At 41.6% G+C, this 25,561-nt stretch overlaps 1 protein-coding gene across 1 annotated transcript in view; it reads left to right on the top strand.

The window, feature by feature from the left end:
• The window catches only part of LOC144691873 (cilia- and flagella-associated protein 47-like), a 647,761-nt gene that overhangs the window by 63,739 nt on the left and 558,461 nt on the right, over positions 1–25,561 (top strand). The window contains exons 10-13 of the mRNA XM_078560450.1: positions 12,479–12,578; positions 17,152–17,368; positions 20,197–20,441; positions 21,311–21,441. Coding sequence (XP_078416576.1) covers positions 12,479–12,578; positions 17,152–17,368; positions 20,197–20,441; positions 21,311–21,441 — 693 coding nt within the window. The remainder of the gene's footprint in view (positions 1–12,478; positions 12,579–17,151; positions 17,369–20,196; positions 20,442–21,310; positions 21,442–25,561) is intronic.

Here is a 25,561-nt window from a genome sequence, read left to right as displayed (position 1 = left end):
CGTGGCACTTGGATGAAAGCTATCCAGTACTGACCAACACACCCATGAGCTGAGCAGCCTTGGGGCCCATATGCCCTTGAACATGGAAAATATGATTATCCTGGATTAGTAAAGCTCATATCACAAGCACTTGTGGAGGAGGCAGCACAAAGCTGCAAAATCACATGTGTTTGACCCTCTTGAGGTGGTGAAGGAGGGCATCATAGTCTTAACTCTTTCGCCTTGTAGGAGAAAAGAGCACACTACTTCAAGAAAGATCTTGTCCCCAGTCTCGGTATTCAAATGTCCTTTGAGGAGGAGGAGGTCCTTCAGATTGCCAGGGTGGCCATGCATCAGGCAGTTGACAATGGTGCGATGGGAGTCCATCCAAGACAGGGTGAATTGATCTTGCCATCTCCAGGTGACTGGGATGAACGTTCTTCCTCTGTCCTCCTCTGTTTCCTCCACGTTAATACATAAGCTCTAATAGTTTGTTACAGGTCTGCAGAAGCAGCTAGGCCGACAGAGTTGAGTATTCTTAACCAGCTTCTTATGTTTACCAGTGGGCCTGTTGTGGAGGGGGAACCTCAGCATGCCAGTGTGATGTTGGCATGTGTTGATCAGTACTGGATGTCCTACACCCACTGCATGTGGATGCATAGGAATTCCTTCCTATTTATGAATGCCACATACTGTTCAGCCAATGCCTTCATGGCCACATGGCTGCTGTTAATAATTGAGGGTGTCCAGAGATGGATGCAAATCCCACTGCCATCTGTGCTTGCATGATTCAATCAGTGGTGAACTCTTTGTAACCTGATGGCCTTCCAAGTGCCTTACCTGCCTTATGCTGTGATGGTCAGTCGATTGCAAGATGCCAGTCAGGTCCACTGATCCCTTGAACGGAAAGAGGCATATAAGTTCAGTGCCACTGTCACTTTAACAGCTACTATCAGGGCATGCCCATGTAAATAATGAGAAGTGAGGTGCACCTCCACGAGGGCACACAATTCTGACATTACTTGCCTTGACTGAAGCATCCTTTAGCAGCACTAATGCTCTGTATTCAGTAAACCCATTCTTTCTCAATATACCCTCTAATGAGGGTATTGCCTTCTTTGCCCTTTCTGCCTCTCATGCATCACCTTGATGTCACTCAGGACCAATGGATGGTATTTTCTGCTGGAGTGTTTGCACCTCATCTCCAACTGGGAGTAGCTCAGTCCCAGGTCCAGGGATATCCTTCCTTGACAGCAGATGCACTATGTTGGCTGTCTGGACATTCTGCTCTGCCCCACTAATCCCTGGAGGTTTACTACCCCCTCACCCAAGTGGTCTAGTGCTTATGGATCAAACTCTCTTCGACATCTACAGAGTCAATAGTCATTGGGTGCCACTGAATAAAGAGCTCTTTGATTGTTCCTCTCTTTTGTACAGCCCGCTTGATTGGCATCCCTTCCACAAACATTCACTCCCTCCACCATCGACAAACAGTGGCAGCAGTGTGTACCATCTACAAGATGAACTGCAGAAACTCAACAAGGCTCCTTAGGTGCAACTTCCAAACCCATGACTGCTACCATATAGAAAGACAAGAGCAGCAGATACATGGGAACACCACCACCTGGAAGTTCCCCTCCAAGCCACTCACCATCCTGACTTGAAAATATATCCCCTTCACTGTCGCCAGGTCAAAATCCTGGAACTTCCTCCCTAACAGCATAGTGGGTGTACCTACACCACAGGGACTGCAGCGGTTCAAGAGGCAGCTCACTACCACCTTCTCAAGGGCAATTAGGGATGGGCAATAAATTCTGGCCTAGCCAGTAATGCCCACGTCCCATAAATGAATTAAAAATTATCACTGCTCTTAAAGGCACCCACCTCCATGACTGGTTCCCCACTGTGATTTTGCCACCTCACGAACATGGTTGTGACCCTGCATGTTCCCCACGACTCTGCTCCAAAATTGCCTTCTGTGCTTCAATGAGCTGTCAGTTGACTTGTTTGCATGATAAGTTGATGACCCACCACTGTCAGGCAGGTTCACTCTGCACAAGTCCCATGCTCCCATCAAAATCACTGGGACGAGGGATCACATCAGGAAGCTGGCATGCCTCTTGGGAACCCAAAATTGCTGGCTCACCCACCTTCTCAGTCCAGCGACAATCCAGTCCAAATTTTCACATCAATAACCTTTTTAATCAGAGTGGGAACAGAAACAAAAACTGCTTTTCTCTCATTTCTGATGTTAGCCCACCACAGATGCTGCTTGACTGGCTAAATATTTTGCAGCATTTTCAGTTTTTATTTTAGATTTCAAGCATCCACAGTATTGTGCTTATGTTAAAATTAGAAATGCTGAGTCATCAGGTGAACGGTATCCTTACTTACTACCAGGGCCATATGTGTTGATGTATTTTCTTTCCTCCATTTTACTATAATATTTTTATTCTCTTTCCTCTCAAGGGAATGTCATGTAGTGACGAAGGTTCCATGGGCACAAGTGACCATTTGTTAAAAGTGAGTTGCAACAACAAATGCCAGCAGAATATTCTGTGTAGAGTGGCGTAGAGGTAGGGAAGAGAAGTGGAGGGGTTGGAGGGCTAACAAACATCAGCCTTCTCCTAATCTTATAGCCACACACTACACTTCTAGCAGGGCTTGCTGTCCAGTTTTCAGGCTCGGATTGCTGGACCTATTGAAGGTAATCCTCTGGATACTCTGCAAGCAGCCTGGGAGAAAAATTATTTCAGCATTCATTTTTTTCATTTTCTTTGAACACTTTCAATTATTAATTATAAAAGCATTAGAGATATGGGGGAAAAACTGATTGGATGATTATCGACTCTTAGTCAACCAGGTAACAAAGGATCTGTTCATTTTTGATTGACATGGAAAGGTGATGCCTCAAGAAGATGGCTGTGCTGCTCACCAATGGTGGGAGCCTTTGTTGGAGGATTGGTAGTGGAGTCAGGATGGCATGTGATGATTTCTCCAGGAATTTGTCCAACCAGAGTTGGCAATCTTACTTCAGTGGCAGGAAATGCCACTGTTACCACTGCTCAGCTGTGACCTCCTTGCCTAAGCACAGATGAACAAAGGAGCCAAGGACCTATTGACTATGGCTTAGCTATTGTTTGTCTTATCCAGTTGAACCACTGGGGGTGAGCCTTTTTGTTTTTCTGAATGAACAGAAAAAGTGAAATTGGGAACTTGGAAATCCTTAAGAAATGTCCCTTAGTTGAATTAAAATAAAGAAGGGCAAAACAACAGAAAATGTTTGTTGCCATTCCAGTGATTGCTAACTTTTAAATATGTCTTTCATTTTTGGAAATTACATATGCTTATTTTCTTCTTTTATTTGATAATTGTGCCTCAAATGGAGGCTATCATTTTAAGAAGATAGGAGCATAAGAAATAAGAGTAGGAGTAGGCCACTGTAGTAATTATGGTTTTATTTAGTGTGCAATGTACCTTTAAGAATAATGCTTGTTAAGAAAGATCAAATGATCTGTAATAACCAATAGGGGAGTAGCGCAGGCTACCTCAGCAGTCAGTGTAGAGTTAGAGTTGGAGTTGAAAGCACATTTCTATTTGCTGCTGAGTATATTCTAAATAAATTTAATGTTTCTACCAAGATGTGTCTGTAGATCAACTCTATCACTAATAGCACAACTCGGCCATTCTACGATAAACTGGCGATGAGGATAAAACAGGATTGAACAGAATGGCGCCGTCCTCCATATTGGGTGGGAAACCTCAGCCGAAAGAGGCACGAAAATGCGATACTCCACTGAGAAGCGAAAAGACCCTTGCTATCCGAAGAATAAAGAAAATAGCTTAGCAGTGAAATCAAAGAATAATTTTAATAGAAGTGGAAACAATCATTCTTTTAGCGATTGCCAGTTTAAAAAAAATCAAGTGCTACTATTGACATAGAAAAGGACATATGATGAGATAGTGCAAGGAAAGATTCAAGCAGGCTTGTAAACAAAAGAAGAAGCCCAATGAAATCTACAATGTAGAAGAGCCTGAAATAACAAATTCAGACATTTACTCGCTGTTTAATCTGAAATTTGGAAAGACAGAACCAATATTTGTCACAGTGAAAGTAAATGGCAAACGCCGGCCATTCTACGACAAACTGGCGACGATGATGAAACAGGATTGAACAAAATGGCGCCATCCTCCATATTTGGCGGGAAACCTCATCTGAAAGAGGAACGAAAATGCGAGACTCCGCCGAGAAGCGGAATTGGACGTGGGAGCTTGCCCTACAGTAACTGGGGAATATACCTTCAGATATCTGAATAATCGTGAACATCAATTAAGTTTAGAAGAAACAGATGCCAAGCTGAAAACATATACGGGTGAAGACATTTTATTAAAAGGCATAAGCAGAATAACTGTCCATTCTGGAAGCCAATTGGGGACGCTACTATTGATGGTGATAGCAGGTGAAGGGCCAAGCCTCCTGGGGCGAAATCAGTTAAAGGAGATTAAGTCAGAATAGGCTGAAATTTTCCAGGTGAGAGCAAGCAGGCTACCAGAGCTACTTAGAAAGTACACCACTGTCTTTAAGGACAAACTGGGGAAAATCTAGAGCCTGCAGGCCAAGATTCATGTGGACCCAGAAGCAACCCCTGGCTTCATGAAGGCGCCAATGTCGACATTGAACCGAACAGACTAGAGAAACTGGGCATTATACAATCTGTTCAGTTCTCAGAATGGGGAGCACCCATAGTCCCCGTCCTTAAACCTGACCAAAGCATCCGAATTTGTGGAGACTACAAACTGACCGTTAATAAAGTAGCTAAGTTAGACAGGCATCCCATTCCAAAACTTGAAGACCTGTATGCCAAGCTGGTAGGAGGGACAACGTACATAAAGCTTGACATGAGTTATGCTTATCAATAACTAGAGCTGGATAATGCCACCAGGGAATTTGTCACAATTAATATCCACAAAGGGTTTTACCAATAAAAACAATTGGCTTTCGGTGTCTCCTCTGCTTGTGCCATCTTTCAGAGAACAATGGAAAGCTTACTGCAGGGACTGCTTCAGGTTGTAGACGATGTCTTGGTGACAGAATTCACTGAAAATGAGCATTTGGCAAACTTAGAAGAAGTCTTAAAATGTTTCTTGCAAGCTGGAATGCGCTTAAAAAAGAAAAAGTGCGTGTTCTAAGCAAGGGAGGTAATTTACTTGGGTCACCGGGTAGATTCACAGGGTCTCCACCTGGTTGAGGAGAAAATGAGAGCTGTAAGAGAGGCACCTGCACCAAAGAACGCCTTAGAGCTCAAATCATTCCTAGGAATGATCAACTATTATGGGTGGTTCTTACCCAATTTGTCTACAGTGCTGGCACCGCCTGCATTCTCTACTCAAAAAGAACCAATGTTGGTTTTGGAAGGCGCCCCAGAATGAAGCTTTCATAAAGGCGAAATAATTGTTGCACTCGCTCAATCTATTAGTGCATTATGACCAGACAAAAGAATTAATGCTGGCATGTGACACATTTCCCTACTGAGCGGGAGCAGTGCTCTCTCATCGGAAGGATGACGGCATGGAATGGCCAATAGGTTATGTAGCAAGAACGCTCACCACAGCAGAAAAGAGATACTCGCTGGTAGAAAAAGGCCTGTCCATCATCTTTGGTGTCAAGAAATTTCACCAGTACGTACATGGCCGCCATTTTACAATCGTTTCAGACCACAAACCATTGCTAGGATCGTTTAGTGAGGACAAGGCTATGTTAATATGGCAATCATCTTGTTAAAACCAATTGGTAGTTAAACAGGTGATGGACATTAATTATACCAACTGAATAGAATAAAAAGGTACAGCTGGAACACTTTGTGTGGAAGCTATTAGGAAGTTAGTAGCACTGAGGAGTTGTCTTGGAAATAAATCAGCTTTAACCAAGAGATCTGCCTGGATTAATTCTTCCACCACAATCTCTTATTGTCAGTAACGTGGTAGCAGAGAATGAACTTTAAGCTTTGCTGACTGATTGCTGTATATGAAGCTTTCTGTCTCAGTCCTCCGAGGGATAAGAAGTGTACTGTTGCTGACAATTTAATTTACAGAATGGTGGAAGGACAGTGCAAAATCGCAAGCTTTGACCATCCACCAATTTTTTCTGACTCTGAACCTTATCAGCAGTGGAGGGCTGAAGCTGAAATGTGGACCCGGGTTACTTCCATATCCCGAAAGAAGCAAGGTATGGCTTTGGCATTACCATTACCAGCCAAAAGTAAGATAAGGAGTAAAGTATTTTCATAGTGGAAAGTGGATGATTTGGATCATGAAGAGGGATTAAACCGTCTGATACAATTTTTAGATAAAGTTCTACAAAAAGGATGAGTTATTGGAAGCGTATGAGGCTTTGATAGGTTTAGGAAATCAGATGATCAGTCCATGGAAGAATATATCATGGATTTTGATAAATGGTACAGGAGACTACAGCAATTTGAACTTGAAATTCCAGAGTATTGGCATTTAAATTACTGGACTGTGCTCGCATTTCCCATGTTGATAGTCTTTTAGTGCTAACAGGGGTTCAGTTCCAGGGGAAAGAACCTCTCTTAGATCAAATGGCTGCTGCCCTAAAAAAAAAATTTCTGGGGAAACAGTCGTTCCCTGCCACGTTTTTTTAGCAAATGCGAACAACTATGCTGTAAAACAAAGAATAGAGGATTCACTGGTGACCAAATTTCACAGTTGACCAAATATTAGACCAAGATTCCGATACAAAGATGGGGTTAATGACGAGGCCTGAAAATGGTCGTAACCCTAGCCAATTTGAGAGTCTGGACAAAAAGCGCATCTGGGTTGGTGACCGTAGACATTTAAACCCAAAAAATGCACGGGGAATGGTTAATCGGTGTTTTCAGCGTGATACCCAGTATCATTACGTGATGAACTGACCAGAGGAAGGAATCGTGTTTTTGAAGTGACCCACGAGACAGATTCATCTGAAAATGATGATGGTGACTGCCATGATGGAATTGTATTGATCACTGAGAGTTTGAATCCAGTGATGAGTATCTTGATGGTAGATTCCTTCAGCTGTGCAATTCTGGACAGTGGTTGTACTTCTACGATGTGCAGCATAGATTGGCTTAACTGCTATCCGGAGTCTCTCGAGGCGGCAGACCAGTGGAAGGTCAAGAAATATAAAAGCTCTGCCTGCTTCAGGTTCAGAGATGACAATACATGGTCCTCCCTTGTAAGATAGCAGGGATCAATCTGTTTATCAGTACTGATGTGGTTTCTAGTGAGATACCGTTATTGTTGAGTCGATTTGCGATGAAGGTGGCTCAGATATGAAGAATGATAGAGCAGTTGTGTTTGGGGAAAAATGTGGATCTTCATTTTACTTGGTCAGGCCATTACTGATTACCACTAAAGAAGCCAGAGATTTCTCATCAAAAAGTTCGTGAAGTTTTGTTAACTGCTGAGAATGAGAATTTGGTGGACAAATAGAAGATCATTTGGAAATTACATAGTTTGCACATCCGGCGCCACAGAAACTGAAGCCTCTGCTTTGAGATGCGGGAGTGGTTGATAAAGGATATGTTGATCTTATTGCACGAGTCACTGCTCAGTGTGAAATTTGCCTTAAATATTGCAAGACACCACCGCATCCTGTTGTGAGCTTGCCACTAGCCGGGGAGTTTAATGATGCAGTGGCAATGGACTTGAAAGTTTGGGACAAGGATAGGGGTATTTTTTTACTACACTTCATAGACATGGGAACCAAGCATAGTCTATCCACTGTAATACATAGTAAAAACAAAAGAACCATTGTCGATAAGGTCATGGAGAAATGGGTAGGAACAAGATTAGGAACACCAATGAGGTTCCTCAGAGATAATGGTGGGGAATTCGCTAATGATGAATTTCGAGATATGTGTGAACATTTAAACATTATAGTTATGCACACTGCAGCTGAGAACCCGTTTAGTAATGGTCTTTGTGAAAAAAACCAAGCAGTAATAGATGATATGTTACATAAAATATTGGCAGATCAACCAGGCTGTAAACTGCAAACAGCATTAGCATGGCCATGCACGTAAAAAACTCGGCAAATGGTTGGGTGATACAGTCCGTACTGGTTGGTGTACGGAAGAAATCCGAAGTTACCTTCGGTGTTGTCAGATGCTCCCCCTGCTCTCGAAGGGACTAGAATTAGCTCCACTTTTTCTGCTCATCTGAACGCTTTGCATGCAGGTAGAAAAGCTTTCATTAAAGCTGAGGTTTCGGAGAAAATGCGGCAGGCCCTACGGCACCACATAAGACCATCAGGAATACAGTTTAGACAAGAAGACATGGTATAATATAAAAGGGAAGGCCAGAAAGAGTGGAAAGGATCTGGCAAGGTAATAGGGAATGATGGGAAAGTAGTAACTGTGCAACACGGTAATCAAACTTTTAGGGTACATTCTTCACAATTAATTGGTACTGACCATACCTTCACAGGTTCTGAACAGGACATAGAACGCGAGGAAGCACCATGCACTTCACATACTCAGACACTGGGTAGTTATGAGGAGCAGACGACGGCAGATACAGGGTTGACTGACTATAAACAAAGTAATACTGAGGTACAGGACAATGTTCATTCCACGAAAAGTGTCACAGAAAAAAGACTACGAATAGACCTAGCCAGCATAAAGGAGGTGTTAGAAAGAAAAGAGATCTCTAAGATAAAATTGATTGACGCAAGTCACCAGCTAACAGACTGTTTCACAAAAAGAAGTGCCTGCTCTAAAAAATTATTAAATGTGTTGGAAGAGGGATGTCTTTTAATGATGCAATGAAAAAATTGTTTTTGTTTTATAATTGTGTCTTTGTATATAGATATGTGTGGTAAAAGAAATTCGGGAATTATAGACATGGAAATACGTGACATTATTTCCTTCTGTTTGTTTAGAAAAAGTGTTCAAGTTTTTTTTAGTTTTAATTTTAAAAAGAGGGGAATCTGTTAATATGGCAATCATCTTGTTAAAACCAATTGGTAGTTAAACAGGTGATGGACAGTAATTATCCCAATTGAATAGAATAAAAAGGTACAACTGGAACACTTTTTGTGGAAGCTACTGGGAAGTTAGTGGCACAGAGGAGTTCTCTTGGGAATAAACCAGCTTTAACCAAGATTCCTGCCTGGATTAATTCTTCCACCACAACCTCTTATTGTGTGTAACAGGGTATACTGCCCATAGCCTCAGCAAGAATACGATGGGCTTTAATTCTGGCAGCATATGAATATACTTTCGTACATAGGCCTGGCAATCAAATCGCAAACGCCGATGCCCTTGGTCGTTTGCCTTTAGAAGAAAATGATGAGCATGTTCCAGTTCCACAAGAACTTGTTTTATTGTTAAATTTCTTAGAATCCTCGCTGATATGTGCTCTTCAGATCAGAGACTGGACAAGTTGGGACCCAGTCCTATCTCAAGTACAAGAACAAGTGCTACATGGTTGGTCACAGGATCTTGTATCTGACGAAATGAAACCGTACTTCAACTGATGACATGAAATAACCAGCCAGGATTATATCGTATAGTGGGGAGTCCGAGTGATAGCTCCTGCAAAGGGAAGGGAGCCACTATTAATTGAACTACACAGTGCACATTCAGCAATTTCCTGAATGAAGATCATAGCATGCAATTATTTATGGTGACCTAGCATGGATGGCAAAATAGAGAGTTTAGTGAAGCATTGTGTGCAATGTCAGCAACTGCAAAAGTTGCCAGTGACAGCTCCATTACACCAATGGGAGTGGCCTGGTAGACCCTGGGTGCGGTTACACATTGACTACATTGGACTTTTCCTGGGAACAATGTTTTTGCTCAATGTCGATGCCCATTCAAAATGGTTGGACGTATATGAGGTGAAGTCATCAGCGTCGACGCTACAATTGAGAAACTACGTCAGAGTTTTGCCATTCATTGACTACCCTTGAAGTAGTCGTTTACGATAACGGCATGGCATTTACGAGTGCTGAGTTTCAATGGTTTATCAGTCAACGATAACACTCATGAAAACTGCACCATACCACCCTTCCTCAAATAGACTGGCCGAAAGGGCAGTTCAAATGTTCAGGGCATGAAAAAGCTAATTGGTGAATTGGCAACCAAGCCAACACACTTTCTTTCTCGTTACAGGACCGACCCTCACACATCAGGTGTCACACCTGCTGAGTTATTGTTGAAACGCTGTCTCAGGGTGAGATTGAGCTTGATAATGCCGAACTTGGAGGGGGAGGGGAAGGCGGAAAGGAGTCAGGGAAGCCAGAAAACCAGACATGACTGGTATAGTCATGAGAGAAAATTTACCATGGGAGAGCTGGTATGCGTAAAAAATTTCTGAGCAGGACCAAAGTGGTTACCGGGTTAAATAAGTGTGGTGAGGTGACTGGACCTCTATCTTATCACATGGAGGTAGAAGGCCGGATCATCCATAAGCATGTGGACCATTTAAGGAAGAGAGAGACAAACATCAAGATATGGTTCCACCAGTGATCATGACTGGGTCTGCATTTTCTGTTAAGGACAGGACAGACATGTCTGATACTCCTTTAAGAGTTGAGGATATAGAACTGTAAGTGCCCACCGAAGTACCTGATATTCAGGCAATTCCAGAAAAGGAGGTTCCTGACAAAGAATCTGAAGTTGTGGAGCTGTGACGTTCCACATGTACCAGGAAACCACCTGAAAGACTAAACTTGTAAATTCCTAACCTAGTGTAAATATTATGTTGTCTTGAAAAATATGTATAGCTTGTAAATATAAGATTTATAGCCGAGTTAAAGGGGTAGGAATGTATTAATTATGGTCTTGTTTAGTGTGTAATATACCTTTAAGAATAATATTTGTTAGGCAAGATCACATGATCTGTAGTGATCAATAGGAAAGTAGCGTGGGCAACCTCAGCAGTTAGTGTAGGATCAGAGTTGGAGTTGAAAGCACACATGTAGTTGCTGCTGAGTATATTGTAAATAAACTTAATGTTTCCACCCAAGAAGTGTCTGCACATCAACTCTAACACTAATAGCGCAATTCGGCCATCTTACAACAGCCACATTGCCTCTCGAGCCTGCACTGCCATCCACTTAGATCATGGCTGAAATGCTCAGCCATTTTTCACACTAAGTCCTGGAAACAGAAATGAGATAAATACATAAGTCTAAATGTCGTCCTGGACACAAGGAGAACTCTTTGAATAGTGCCATTGGATCTTTTACATGCACTTGACAGGATCATCCATCCTGTTTCATGCCTGCTCTGAAAGATGGGTACGTGATTATATTAAAAAAAACACAATGACCTGGATTTTGCAGTCAGTGATGTAGCAAGGACTTCACTATTGAACTTGAAGAAAGCCTTGCTGAGAGACCTAGTGATTTTTGTGGTGTGATTTTTGTGGTGTGAATCTTATCTCTTCATAGCATTCTTTAATGGGGATTCCCTGAGTAGAGCTGCAGTGATGGCATCAAGCTGTCCCAGTAGCCAATCATGTTAAAAAATTCTCACAGCCAGGGAATGAGAAGTATTAAAATCAAATTACTTTTTAAAGTATTTGCATAGAACAAAATAAAGATTGGGTCATACACTTGGTGTGACAACTCAAATATCATGAGAAAATATTTTAAAAATTAGTTTTAAAGGCCGAGTGATTAATCTTAATGGTGACATTTAACAGCACTCCACAAATATAAAATTACTTTTTAAGGACTGGATCTGTTGCTCAGCAATGTTTATTGCTTAGATTATCATTAAAAACCCATTTACACCTGTTTGAACAAGTTGAAACATTTTATTGGTTTTTAATGGTGGTGTGAGAGTGAAGACTGATTTCAATGATTGTTGGCTTTAACTTGGCAGTCTACAGCGCAGCCTGTGGCAGAGCAGTAAACAGCAGACAGTAGCTTCAGGATTTCACTATTAATCTGCACTGGAAAGGTGCAGACAGAATCCCTGTTTACATCAAAAACCCCACAAAGTCCAGGCCATTATTCCTGACATCATATCATGCAAGATCTTTATCTTGTGAAAGAAAGGGAAGAAAAAAGGAAGGAAGGAAGGGTTTGCATTTATATAGTGTCTTTCATGATGTTAGGATGTCCCAAAAAGTACTTCATGGTCAATGAATTCATCTGAGTAGCTTCACAAAACCACTGAAGATAAATATCAGCCTTAGGGCAAGAATTTACCAACTATTTTTAGGTGTTATTTAAGGGAGAAATGTTGACCAAAACACAGAGGAGAAATGGGGAACACAAAAATGTAAACATTACAGATTAGTTTCCATATCAAATTGAATGAGAAAATATTGTTAATGTGTTTGAAAAGCCAGAACACATCAATGTTGCGAAACAAATGGACAATGTATTTATAGATATTATTGGGACTGTGTTTTTGGGTAAGGAGGAATTTCACTGTTTTCTTCCATTACAAGCACATTTGATCTCCTCCCAATTGATTTACAGCAGGCAAGGGACGGTCTTAATGCTGTTCCATCTTCACTTCAAGAGGAGAAGGATTGCAGTTTGATTCTGACACCTCAGCAGCTTCACCAAATATCCATTGGTAGGTTGACTATTAGTTTATATCTTTGATATTTATAATTCACTTCTGAATAGTCGATTTAGTAGGGGTAATTATGCTCCTTGCAGGAAATCATGTCTGCAGATACTGCTTATTGGCAATTTGGGTGTTTGTTGTGCAGTTTTCCAACCATTTAAGTTAATGACAACATATTCATTTGCATCTAACACTTGTATCTTGTGTGTGGTCCCATTATTCAATGTTCCCCACTGAAAGTGCCATGTTGGATAATGAGTCATAATATGTCAAGGTAAGGCTGGATAGCTCAGATGGTTAGAATGTAGTGCTTAATGGTGATGACCTGTGGGTTCAGTCCCCATGCCAGCTGAGGTAATTTTTAGTCCTGCCTCTTCTATTTGCCCTATTGTGATATTATGGCATCATGAAAAGACTGCTTAAGACGGTGATGTGTGGAGAGCCATGATTAGCAACCTTTGGATGCTACATGAAGAGAGAATATGTCGAGAGTAATTTATCTTCAAATTAATGTATAGAGTGAGGGACTTCTTTTTTTCTATATAGATATTTAACATCTCACCTTTTAAACCAGTAACAATAATGGATTTTTGCTTAGCTATTTGTTCGGGTCCTTATTGTGCATTTCTGCTGCTGAATTTGGGCTGCCCCTTACTAGCATGTCTCTTGTTCCTGGAGTTTGTTGCTGTTATTGCAGGTTTCACTGTGCCTTTGGTCATTGCCTCAGTACTGCTCCATTCTTATTGACTTTGCAGCATGCTCTCTTCTAAGCCTCAGCTTATGTGTCTACCTGCTACCCCGCCACGGTCCCCAAGGCTGTTGTACTCCAGCCAGTTGGTGAAGGAAGAAACCAAAGCCAGTCTTTACCTGTAATAGATTTATTTGAGACAGATAATGATTTAAAAATTGGTTTCAGTTGAGTGCAACTGAAATAGGAGCTATTGAGTTTACTAGTTGAGGGGCAATTTCATAAGATGTTTAAAATGATGAAAGGATTCAATGAATACAGAGAAACTATTTTCTCTGATGGAGAATCAGAACAAAAAGGAACAATTTTAAAATTAGAGCTGGAACCATTTAGGAGTTAGATCAGGGAGCACTTCTTTACACAAAGGATAGTCAAAATCAGAAATTCTCTTGTCCAAAAGACTGTGGGTCAATTGAAATTTTCAAGTTTAAGATTTCCAGATCTTTACTAAGTAAGGGTATCAAAGGATTAGATCAAAGCTAGGTAAATGGAGTTGAAGTTCAGATGAGCCATGATGTAATTGAATACTGGATCAGGCTGAGGGACGAAATAACCAATGCCTGTTCCTATGTAAACCAAATATATCTTCCTTAATGGATATTTTGCTTGCTGCTATATAGATACCAGTCTTCAATCAAATTGAGATAGCCATCACATTAGGATTCAAAAACCTCATTGCATTCAGTTCCCACACAGGTTGCTGACATACTGAAGAAAAACTTGGCAGCTAGAGAATTGGAAGAGCTAGCATAGTTGATGGAGATCTATCCTGGGGTGACAAAATGAGCAGAATTTAAAGGGTGCTCAGGATTGGGTTGGGAAATGCAGGGGTGGTAGAGCAGAGAATTAGGTGGGAAGGCATGGGGTAGAAAGCCCATGGCCTTCCGATGCCATGGAATTATATCAGCAATGGGGAAAGTAGAGGATGAGCTTCCTATCCAGAGGCCAGTTGAGGCCCTTAACTGGTAATATACAAATGGCAAGGGGTGGGGGGAGCGGGGGGCTGGTTGTGCCCAGTAAATCTTGGCAGGCCTGGTTCCTGTGGTGTGAGGGAGGGGTGATCTCCTCATTGGGTATTCTGTGGCCCACCAAGGGGCTCCAATGATAGCAAAGGTCACCCCAACAGAAACCACCACCTGCCCTTACCAGACCCCAACTTGGCAGGACCTACCTGACTGGTCTCAGTGACCCCTGACCCCTCCTACCTTTGTTTGAGGGCGGCACCCATTGCTGCTTCTCTAGGCTGTTGGTGCAGTTCCAGCACTGCCCCCCATTCCGGATCGTCCAGCAGCTCTTGGTGGCTGGATACCATGACTTAAATGAACAGGAGCATGATTGCAGCTCTTTAGCTGCCTGATTACGCTTTGAAATGGCCGAGGTGGGGTTATCCCTGGTTTTTTCTGATCCGCCAGCGTCGGGTCACCCTTCAGTTCTGATGAAGGGTCACGGACCTGAAACATTAACTTTGTTTCCCTCCACAGATGCTGCCTGGCCTGCTGAGTGTTTCCAGCATTTTCTGTTTTTATATGAGATTTCCGGCATCTGCAGTGTTTTGTTTTTGCATCACATAATGTTGACACTTTCATGGTTCAGTTAAGCGTTTACACAATTTTTTTGGCCATGCTATCAATCAGTGAGCTTTGTTCTCTTACTTTGTAAGCAAATCGATTTAATCCTGAACCTGAAAAGAGTTTCTCCTACATGTTGGTCTTATTTTGCTGCTTTCAGATGTGGATACGCAAATGTACTTAAAACTTTGGCTGGGATTTTCTGTGCCCGCTGATATCGGGCATGTTCGGTGGCGTGAGCGGAAAATATGGCGCGATCGGTTTCATGATGCGTGAAACCAATTCGCAATTGTCTGCTCAGCCCACTGACGATGGGCCATGTTCTCCATCATCAGACGTCGGGAACCTCATTGTAATACATCAGCATTTTTATTATTAGGCCTGTCCCCTAAGGTTTCTCCCCCCACCCCGGCTAGATCATCCCCCCACACCGGCTAGATCATCCACCCACATCGGTGGGAAAACACGCCGACTTGTTTCACAACAGCGATAAGCGACGTGCAACTGGCGGGCTGCACTTCACTTTGGACTTCAAGGTTTGTTTGCCTACCTTGCTTCGGTCAGCACTCGCAGTCATCAGCGCCAGGCTTCACAGAAAGCACCACATCACTTTTAGCGGAGCTCACGGCAGGTCTCTATCTACCAAATCAGCCATAAGTAGATGGCTTTTCAATGGTTGCAGGGCTAGGGCTTGCTTGGCGAAGGGGGAGAAGTGGCCTCAAGCAAGGGAAGAGGCTGCTGCACTGGGGAAGGAGGGTAACCCAGGGTATGTGTGGGGGCACATATTGATCTGTGCAAGTGGCCTCAAGATGGTGAGGGCTGAGGAGGCAGTCTCCAGAGGAGATGAGGCCAGATGGACATGTGAGGGTATGTGTGTGAGAATGGGTGGTGACGTCCCTTGAGCTGGCAGTGAATGAGATGCCAGTGAATGTGTGATGGGCTTGAGTGTGTGAGTTTAGAGTGATGAGATGGCTGCCATACCCTTGCTGCACGGATGAGACCATCCTCTATCTGCATTGGATGACCAACCTCTTCTGTACAGCATTGGCACTGATCACCACTGCCACCGCCTCCCAAACCTAGTTGGTCATGCCGCTGCCCATCCTGTGGCCAGAACGGGGGTAGAGGACATCATAATAGGCCTCCATGGCGTCCAAAAGACATTCCAATGATGCATCACTAAACCTGGGGGCTGCAGTCTTTTTGCCTTTCATGGACACCTTCCCTTCAATAGTCCTGAGCTGGAAGCACTGAGATGTGTGCGCATGGCTGTACTTTAAATATGGTGCCTGGCATGATGAAGCGGCGAGGCAATGGCATGGCAGGCGAATGAGAGCCCACCCGCCATGGAAACAGCGTGTTTCCCAGGAATGCATAACAAATGCGGCAGTTTGGGACGATATGGCGTGAAAACCAGCCATTGCGGCCGGTGGGTAAAACGTTGTTTTATCCGCCTGCTACCACACTTAGTGCAAATCTGGGACACTTCCGTCCCTTATCTCAAATTATTCTTAACACCTTGGGGAAATTCTACCTCGGTACTTTGTTTAAAGGGCGACATGACCTTTTTCCAAGGTATTTTATCCTCTTACCCTTTTGGAAAGTCATTGGCCAGTCTGGAGGGGGCTTTTTTTTTTGGTTGCATATTTTCTCCCACTCTCACTGGAAGAGGTGTGGGATCCAAGTGGACCAGGCCTTCTCTGATATCTCATTCAAGTAGCAATTCTTAATGTCCAACCTTGGTGAATTAATAAATAATGAGTAATAGCTTTTTTTTTAGAAAATATAGGAAACTAGTCATTTACTAATTAAGTTGGAGAATAAATATTTTATGTAATCACTAAGTTTGTTTTTACTCTGCTCCGATGTGAATTATTCCCCTCCAACTGATAAAGATAAGTATGCTTTTAAAAATCTTAGTACTTTAGACATAATTTTAATTGGGATAAGTTTTAACAGTAAATTTGGCGCAGAAATCATTAACAGAAGATTGAGCATCAGAAAATAAACAACTGTACTGTTGTTGTAATTTGGTTGCACAAAGAACTGTATAGTGTTACATTTATTTTTTCTCCAACTAAGAACAATACAGCACTCATACCCTTGGGTTAATACTGTAGCAAGTTTTAATTTGGAAAATGTACTAAACAGTCAAGGATCTGCTACCCTTTGTCCCTTGTGCTATTGCATTTCGCCCATTACTAAGGTAATTGTTTCATGCAATATTTTTCTCTAAATTCATACTTTTTTTTTTAAATTACAGGCCCAACGACAATTGACTTTGGAACAGTTTGTGTACATTCAACATCTAAGCAGAATTTGAATATTGTAAACAATTTACCAGTTCACGTTCTAATTGAAGTGACTACTAATTATCCAGAGCTCCGGGAGTCTAGCCCTTTATCACAGGTGATTCCACCAATGTCTGCAGCTTATCTACCAATAATATTTGAATCTACATCAGAGGGATTTTTTCAGAAGTAAGTATTGAAGAGGAATTACTTTTCTTTCTAATGGAGAATCAAACTGGAGGTGGATATAAATATGCAAATAAATATAAGTTGTTGGGAAATTGGATATGGACATAGAAACAAGGCAGGCAAAATAACTTTTCAGCCTTTTGAATGATATACTAATATCCATTTCTATAGAAGTCAATGGAACTGACTATCAGCTGGGTGTCTCATAGGTAACCAATGCAGCAACGCACAATTTGTGTCCATGTCCATGCCCAATTTCACCCCTAATTTGTTTTAATGTCGTAACAAAATTAACATGAAGTATTGTCAAGATCTTCTGAGATCTTACGCCACTGATGTGTCTGGCAAGCACTGTAAAATCCTGTCTGTGATTTTGCTTTCATTTTGCATAGGGCCTTAGAAAATATATAATTATTCGAAAAATATAACTCAAATTTGGCCTCAATTTCCAGATTAATTCCTGATAGGTTTGGGAAGCTGGCAGTTGGCCCCAGTTTGAGGTCATTACCTGATTGTCCTGGGTGATGGATTTTGTGCCAGCACTTGCAGAAGTGATTGTAAAGCATAAATACATGTATGATACAAAATAAACTACAAGTTGATGGCACTAATTACTGTATGTTCTTCAAATGGGGAATTTCAATTAATCATTTTTTTTGTTTATACAAATTAATGTTAAAGGTGTTTGCTGTTTTCACCCTGAAATTACACATTATAGCTCATGAACACTTAAAAAATTTGTCTGACATTTCTCTCTGTTCCATTCTATCAGTGGCAACCTCTGTGTTTTGAAATCTGTGCCATAACAGCAGCAAGAGAAATTTCATATGAACATATTATGATTCTATTGGTGGTATCTATATTGTAATTGTAGGACTTTCATTTTTTGAAAAATAATTTGATTAATACCTAATGCATTTTATAAATACCTGAAAAAATCTGGAAAAGTGCACATTTTAGCAGAAAAATGGATATCTCTACTAGTTTCCTTTTTATAAGAGATTTTTAGCTCGTTGGGTGGGCGTGTGCCCAACCTGAACCAGCGTAAAATGACGTGTAATATTTCAGTCAGTGGGCGTGCGTGGGAGTCAGCAGCGTGCCCGCTGACAATTAACAGGCCTATTAACACCATTAAAGTACCAATTAAATGAAATTTTTTGTTGCCCGTCCAACCTTATGGTTGGCGGGCAGGCGAAAAGACCAAGCAGCCTTTGCATTTTTTAGGAAACCTTATCCATGGGTGGGGTGAGGTTTCCAACAGCAATTAAAAATAAAATAAAAGTGTTAACCTTTCATTAATAACATGTCCCTGCTCATGTGACACAGTCTTCACATAGTCACATGAGGGGACATGTTTTTAAAAATTTTATGTCTTTATTTTTCATTTTCAAAACTCTTCGAGAGCTGCCTCAGAGAACTTTTCCTGTGCACATGCGTGATGTTCCCTGCACACCGTCCTCCCCCTCCCCAACATAGGCAGCACTTAGTGCTGCAGCATGCGTTTCACACTGGGTGGGCCTTATTTGGCCCACCAGTGTGAAATTGCAGTCATGGTCTGATCGCGGGCGGAAGACGGCTTCCCGACCACCCCTGCCAAGCCTGCCTGACAAGGGCAAAATCCTGGCCATTGTAATGTAATGATTGGTACTTAGTAAAGAGTTCATATTCCTTTTCTATCCTCTCTTCAAGACACAAACTCATCTTATGGTTTAACAGGCACTGATGCATTTCTGTTACCGCACTGATGCATTTCTGTTACCTCACTGAAATGTTTGTTCCTCATGAGTGAGCTTTGTGAGTGTCAGTAGGCTATTCCTTCAGAAGGGTGTGACAGCCAAGCCTGATCATGCTGTTACCTAACTGTACACTCTCACAGTTCCAGAAGAGTCACTGGACTGGGAACTCTCTCACCTATTGTTACATCACTATTGTTGTCCAGCAGAAAGCACATCTAATTCAACATAGATGAAAAAAGAGAGATTGAATCCAGAAACTTCTGAATTTGTATGGTTCAGTTCTACACTGACAACGTGCCTACTAAATGAACTATTGTCAGAGGTTGCTGGCAGAACTGGAAATTCCCACCCATGATCAATGGACTTTTGGCCATTCTCCAAAGTTTCTGGTTCCACCCCCAACAATGCCTGCCACTGGCGGGACTGGAAAATCCCAGCCGAGATATCTGATTTGCTCATGATAGTAACTTGTATACAATAGTCACTTGATAGTCAATAATCACTTGAAAGAATATTGTTGAAGTGTTAGAACAAAAATTGAAGCTACTTGGATGTTTTCATACCATAGTTCTTGAAACCATAGTTAATTTTTTTACACCAATTTTTTTTAACCAATTTCTAATGTTCAATCATCTGTGATTCACTACCATCTTTAAAGTTGGCATATGACAATAGTTATTAATTCTTGTAATGTGGAATCTTAGAGTCTTAAAGTTTTGTTTGAGAAGCTGAATGTTGCTTTGAATTGGGCACCATTTGAAGTTGTTTTTATCATAGAAATTACAATTGCTGCATTTGGTTTGTTTACAAGATAATCATGGATTCTTTTACTTACTGGGAAAGGGAAAACAGTATTTGCGGAGTTTTAATTTCTACCGCACATTGGGCTCTAAGAAAAGCAAAATTAGGGGTCTGTCAACAGATTAGTAAAACAGCACCAATGGTGAGCAGGTGCACTGTTTGGGAATTGTACAATGGACTGAGGGAAGGATTGTAAACAGAAGTTTGTTCATATTGAAATGCTGTGCTAATAATGCTTATTTTTTAAGCTGATACGGCAAAAACATTAGTCACTTTTCTTTTATTATGCAGGTCAATTGCCTACACAATAAACAACAGCCATACTGGTCATGTATTAATACTGGCAGACGTGGTTTGTGTTGCTCTTGAACTGTTGAGCAATGAGCTGGTGCTGACCCCAAACTATGGGCTCTTGGCAGAATCAGGCTTCAGGACAACAGTGCGGCTTTATAACAGGAGGAACCACCCTGCTCAATTCAGTTGGAGTCCGATAGTATCAGATGAAGGAATCGCATTCTTCATCCGACCTGACGGAGGTAGCTCGTGTAAAAATGAAGTTAGTTGGTTTCTTACTAGGGAGGAAGGAACAGAAAGAGAGTAAATCAATCAGGTCAAGAGTAGCAACAACACCATCACCGTCAGCAGCAGTGCCAGCTACCTTCTCCTCAGCCACATGCCCTTCACAGGGCAGAGGGGATGGAGACTGAAATCCAGCTGGAAGGGGGTGAGACCCCAACTCATGGTCTAAAGGCAGAGGATCAGCTCTCTTAATATCTCTCTTGATATCCTCATAATATTTAAGAAGTACTTGGACGTGCATTTGCGATGCCATTGGCATACACGGCTATGGGCCTAGTACTGGAAAATGGGATTAGAATAGTTAGGTACTTGATTGACTGGTGCAGACGTGATGGGCCGAAGGGCCTTTTTCTGTGCTGTAGACCTCTATGACTCTATAGTCTCTGTGCACCAATGCCCCTGGAGGCTCAGGCTCTCATAGCAGGTCACTACTGACATCCGCAACCTCCTCCTGCAAGGAGAGAAAGCAGAGAGGTGTGAATGTTCATAATGACTTTAGTGGCAAGGACAACATTTGTGGAGGGTTAAAAACAAAAAGCTAAAAGCTACTGCGGATGCTGGAAATCCAAAACAAAAACAGAATTACCTGGAAAAACTCAGCAGGTCTGGCAGCATCAGTGGAGAAGAAATCAGTTAACGTTTCGAGTCCTCATGACCCTTCGGCAGACTATGAGGCATGGGTGCGAGAGGGCAATAGGTGAGGGGGGAGTGTTGGCTGGTTAGATGAGGATATGAGGAGTTGCCTGTAGTGAGCGAATGATTTTTCTCTTATTTGTACAATTGAGTTGTTCTTTAACAGTATACTTATGAACCACACTTTATGCAGGCATTGTGGAAGCATTCAATGATCTGAAATGTGAAGTGGTCTGGCATGCATCATATTTTTCCCCTAAGGAAGGAGAATTTGATCTTATTGTGCATCACGGAAACAAAATCAGATTGAAATGTGTTGCTAAGGTACAATGCTACGTTAATTTATTTGTGTAGCTATTTTTACACTCTCTTCTATAAACTGTGTTTGAATATATGCTTTGTATTCATGTAATTTATTGTTGAACATAATTTTTTTCTGTTCCCCAGTAAAAGGATGCTTTATCTTCAACATCCATTGTTTTCAACAGCTTATAAAGAACTGTTTAGAATGATTTCCTAAATGACTTGGAAATGCTATATTCATGTTAACTTTCATTTATTATTTGTTACCCCACCCACTTAATTCCCTAGACTCAGTGGAATGCCAGCAGTTGCCCTGGGCAGTCATGTGACAATGAAGGGGCCAATTTCTAATTTGAGCAGTATTCTCTATTCCTAATCACACTTTAATGTTATACATGTCGCCTTTTATTAATTGCCCACTTAAGAGGCTCAATTAACATCCGGGCAGGAAGGTTGTCCATGAGCCTTCCCACCCTGGACTTAACTGGTTGGAAGCAGGAAGGTGGTGGGGACACTGCGCCTTACCGCCTGACTAAATGCCCCCACGCCTACAAACCAACTGCTGCAGCTTGGGGGCAGGGAGGGGGACTGGCATTAAATTTTGTCTGTTGTCTTTTATATGAGATGGCAGACGTCCTGCCTGCCCTTTCAGGTGGAAATAGAAGATCAAATGGCATTATCCTTCAACCAGCATTACCAAAAAACATAGATTATTTGGTCATCATTGCTTTTCACAGTATATATCAATGATTCAGTGGTTTATATCCATGATTTAGACTTGGAAGTAGGGAGCATCATTAAAACCTTTGCATATGATAAAAAAATTGGCCGTGTGGTTTTACCCATCGGTCCCTGGGCGAGGTTTCCCTAAATTGTTATGCTCCTGGGTGAGGTGGGTGGGGGGGATGAACTGGCTCCCCTTCTTTATTCAACCCCTTTGGTTGGTTGCAACAAGGTTAATTTAAAAAGGATCCCTTCCCTCGTGGATATCTTTTACCAGTCCAAATGTATTTGTGTTTTAAAAGGAGCCAATTTAACCAAGCTTTCCTGAGTTAGTGAGTTTATTAGCTACTAAGCACGAGGGGAAATAATAAAAACACAACACACATACACATAGATTAGGAATGAGAAGTGAGTCCAGAAACAAAAGTTTAAAATAAAAACAAAGCAGTCTTTGGCTTGTCTGCGAAGAGTAAATGGTGGAACATTGTGGCCGTTAAGTTGGATGATTTCTGTCGAGCTGATTTTAACAGTTGAGCAGTTGGTTTGGAGATTCTTGGTTCCGCAGGTTAGCTGAAAGGAGTTGTCCTGTTTTCTTTTCGACCGTGGCTGTGCTGACTTGTGATTTGCTTCCAGCAATCAGAGAGACTTTTTTACCTGCAAGTGCAGGGATGCCTAGTTGATGTTCTTCAGCTGTGATCTTCACAGCACACAGTAGAATAATAGACTAGCACACAGAGATCTGGTTTGCAGTTGGCTTTTTAAACCCCTTTTCTTGTTATTCCTGGAAGGGAAAGAAACAAACATGTCTTTCGCCCAGAACCTGCTTTCTTTCAATTTAGATCATGTCCACAGTCTGGGATATAACTCAACAGGAGATGGTTTCTGCTGAGATGATAATCAGCCTCCATTATCTCCGCAACTACAGGAGATTAAAGTTCAGTTTTTGCATTGCATCTCTTCCTTTGAAGTATCTCTATCTGAAGTAGGGGCCTTGACACCTTTTTAAGTGCGACATTCCGTTCTCTCTCAATTAGTTTGTCAAGTGTAATTTACATAGGAATTTTCCAGCAAGTGGTCACCTTACAGTCCCAGCCAGCTTTTGCTTGTAGGTCCTTTTTTAAAAAAAAAAAGCCTGTGTCCTACTTGAAAGTTCAATATTCTGTAAGTAATTTGGGGCTATGATCTGTGGTCATGACAGTGTGGAAGAAAATTTTACACTGCAGGAAGATATCGATGGACTGGGTCAGGTGGGCAAAAAAGTGGCAAATTGAATTCAATCAGAGAAGCGTGAGCTAATGCATGGGAGGGGGGAGGGGATATTCACAATAAATGATCAGATACTGAAACGTGTGGAGGAATAGAGGAACCTTGGAGTGCATGTCAACAAATTCCTGAAAGTAGCTGAATAGGTAAATAAGATGGTTAAGACACAGAGAGTACTTTCTTATTTAGCTGAGGCATAGAATATAAGAGCAGAGAGGATCTGCTTGAAATATATAAAAGACTAGTGGGGCCCACATCCCGTGAAAGCATAAAAAACACGGAGACTGAGGTGTATAAAATTATGAGGACTCTAGATAGAGTGAAGCAGAGAAATCAACAATATGGAGGCAAAGTTTTATGGGAACTGGTAGAAAGATTAGCAGGAGTGTAAGAGAAATTCTTTCACTCAGGGAGTGGTGGGAGTGGGATTCATTGTCTGAAAAGGTGATTAAAAACAGAAACCCTCAACCCTCAAAAAGCATTTGGATAAGCACTTGAAGTGTTGTAACATACAAGACTATGGACCGACAGCTAGAAAGTAGGATTCAGCTGGATATTTATTTTTCAGCCACATGGACACCATGGGCCAAATGACCTTCCTCTGTGTCGTAAATTTATATGTTTCAATGATTTCATGGCTGTTAGTGGGACCTTGCTATGTGAGAATTGTCTATTGTATTTCCTACAGTACCACTGAGACTTCATTTCATAAGTACAGCGTTGGCTATAAAGTACTTTAGGACACCCTGAGATCATGAAACATGCTGTATAAATCCAAGTTGTTCTTTTTCTACTATGTAAATATATTCTAAAGTAATTCCCATATTGATATATCCACACATAACTATTACACTTTCCTGTTATATTTTAGTATAATACAAGTGATACTGTTAATAGGATTTCTGCTGTTGACATTATTATACCTTGTGTATTGTGGCTCCTTGTAAGATAACGTGATGCTGTATTATATTCTCCCCACAAATTGCCAAAAATACTTCCTGGGAAAAAAAAATTGTGTCCGCCATTTATTTGCCAGCACCAGAAAATTCTAATGACCATATAAAATGCTAAACAAATAATAATATCAGAAAATACATATTCACACTAACGTTATTAAATGTATCAATTCGATTGTCTTGTGTGTCTTTTGATGCCTTCAGTAAAGTTTTTACTTGAAGGTCTCAACCTCTTCCAAAAGCTTAGGTGTATGGGAGGTGGGGTGGCGGGGTGGGGTGGTGGTATTGGTTCGGAACACAGATTTGAATGGTGAAGTCTAATGTGCTTCCAATATTGGGGCTGAGACCTAATTTCCATTGAGCTGGCGAGCTCCAGAGAGTAATGGGCACCTCGCAGCAATGCGATATTGAAGATGGGACCACTATGAAAACAGCAGCCAGGTAAATGTGATTGTAAGATGACTAGGCTGACAGGTGGCAGTGCCAGGCTGGGTGGTAGGGAAAGGAAGGGAGGTAGGGGAGGGAACAACAGCAATCAGCGGGGATGAGAGTGGTGATGATTGAGAAGGAGGGAGCAGTGATTAGGGGAGAAGGACAAGTTGGGTGGTGAGGGTGGGCGGGAAGTAGGTGACAGCTGAACATACTTTTTAAAGTGGACTCCAGATTCAGGTAAATATATTTAAAAGATCACCTTGTTGGTTGCAACCCAACGGACAGTTCCTTTAAAGGCTGCATACAGCCCTGGATTTCCTGAACACACTGCCAATATTGTCCTTCTGAGTTTGAGTGAGCATGCCCTTTCTTCCCACCACACTAGGAGGCCATTTAACACTTGAGAAATGGCTGCAGCGTGGCTGAATTTTGCAGTCAGGGCGTTTGTGTGAGGAGGATAGAAAATAATAGACTGTACTAAATAAACACATGTAGCTTTGTTTTATAGTCACTAAAGCTGGGAAGCACATTTAAGCTGATGAAAAGATAAAACAGTAGTCCAAAATTTCATGCTATTTTCAGCATTTTTATGCTGTAAAATTGGGGCTATTTTTCAAAGCAGCAAATTGTCGAGAACCAATTCCTGCTAGCCGTCCATTCCAATGGAAAATATTTTTGTTTACAGCTTCCTCCAAGCACCACCAAAACACAATCTTTTTGCACAACATATGTGCCAATATATCTTCCAATAGATAGGCAAATTGCCT

Source organism: Cetorhinus maximus, chromosome 16 (genome assembly GCF_964194155.1).
Source record: "Cetorhinus maximus chromosome 16, sCetMax3.hap1.1, whole genome shotgun sequence".
Taxonomy (NCBI): Eukaryota; Metazoa; Chordata; class Chondrichthyes; order Lamniformes; family Cetorhinidae; genus Cetorhinus; species Cetorhinus maximus.
This window is presented reverse-complemented; position numbering and strand designations above follow the sequence as displayed.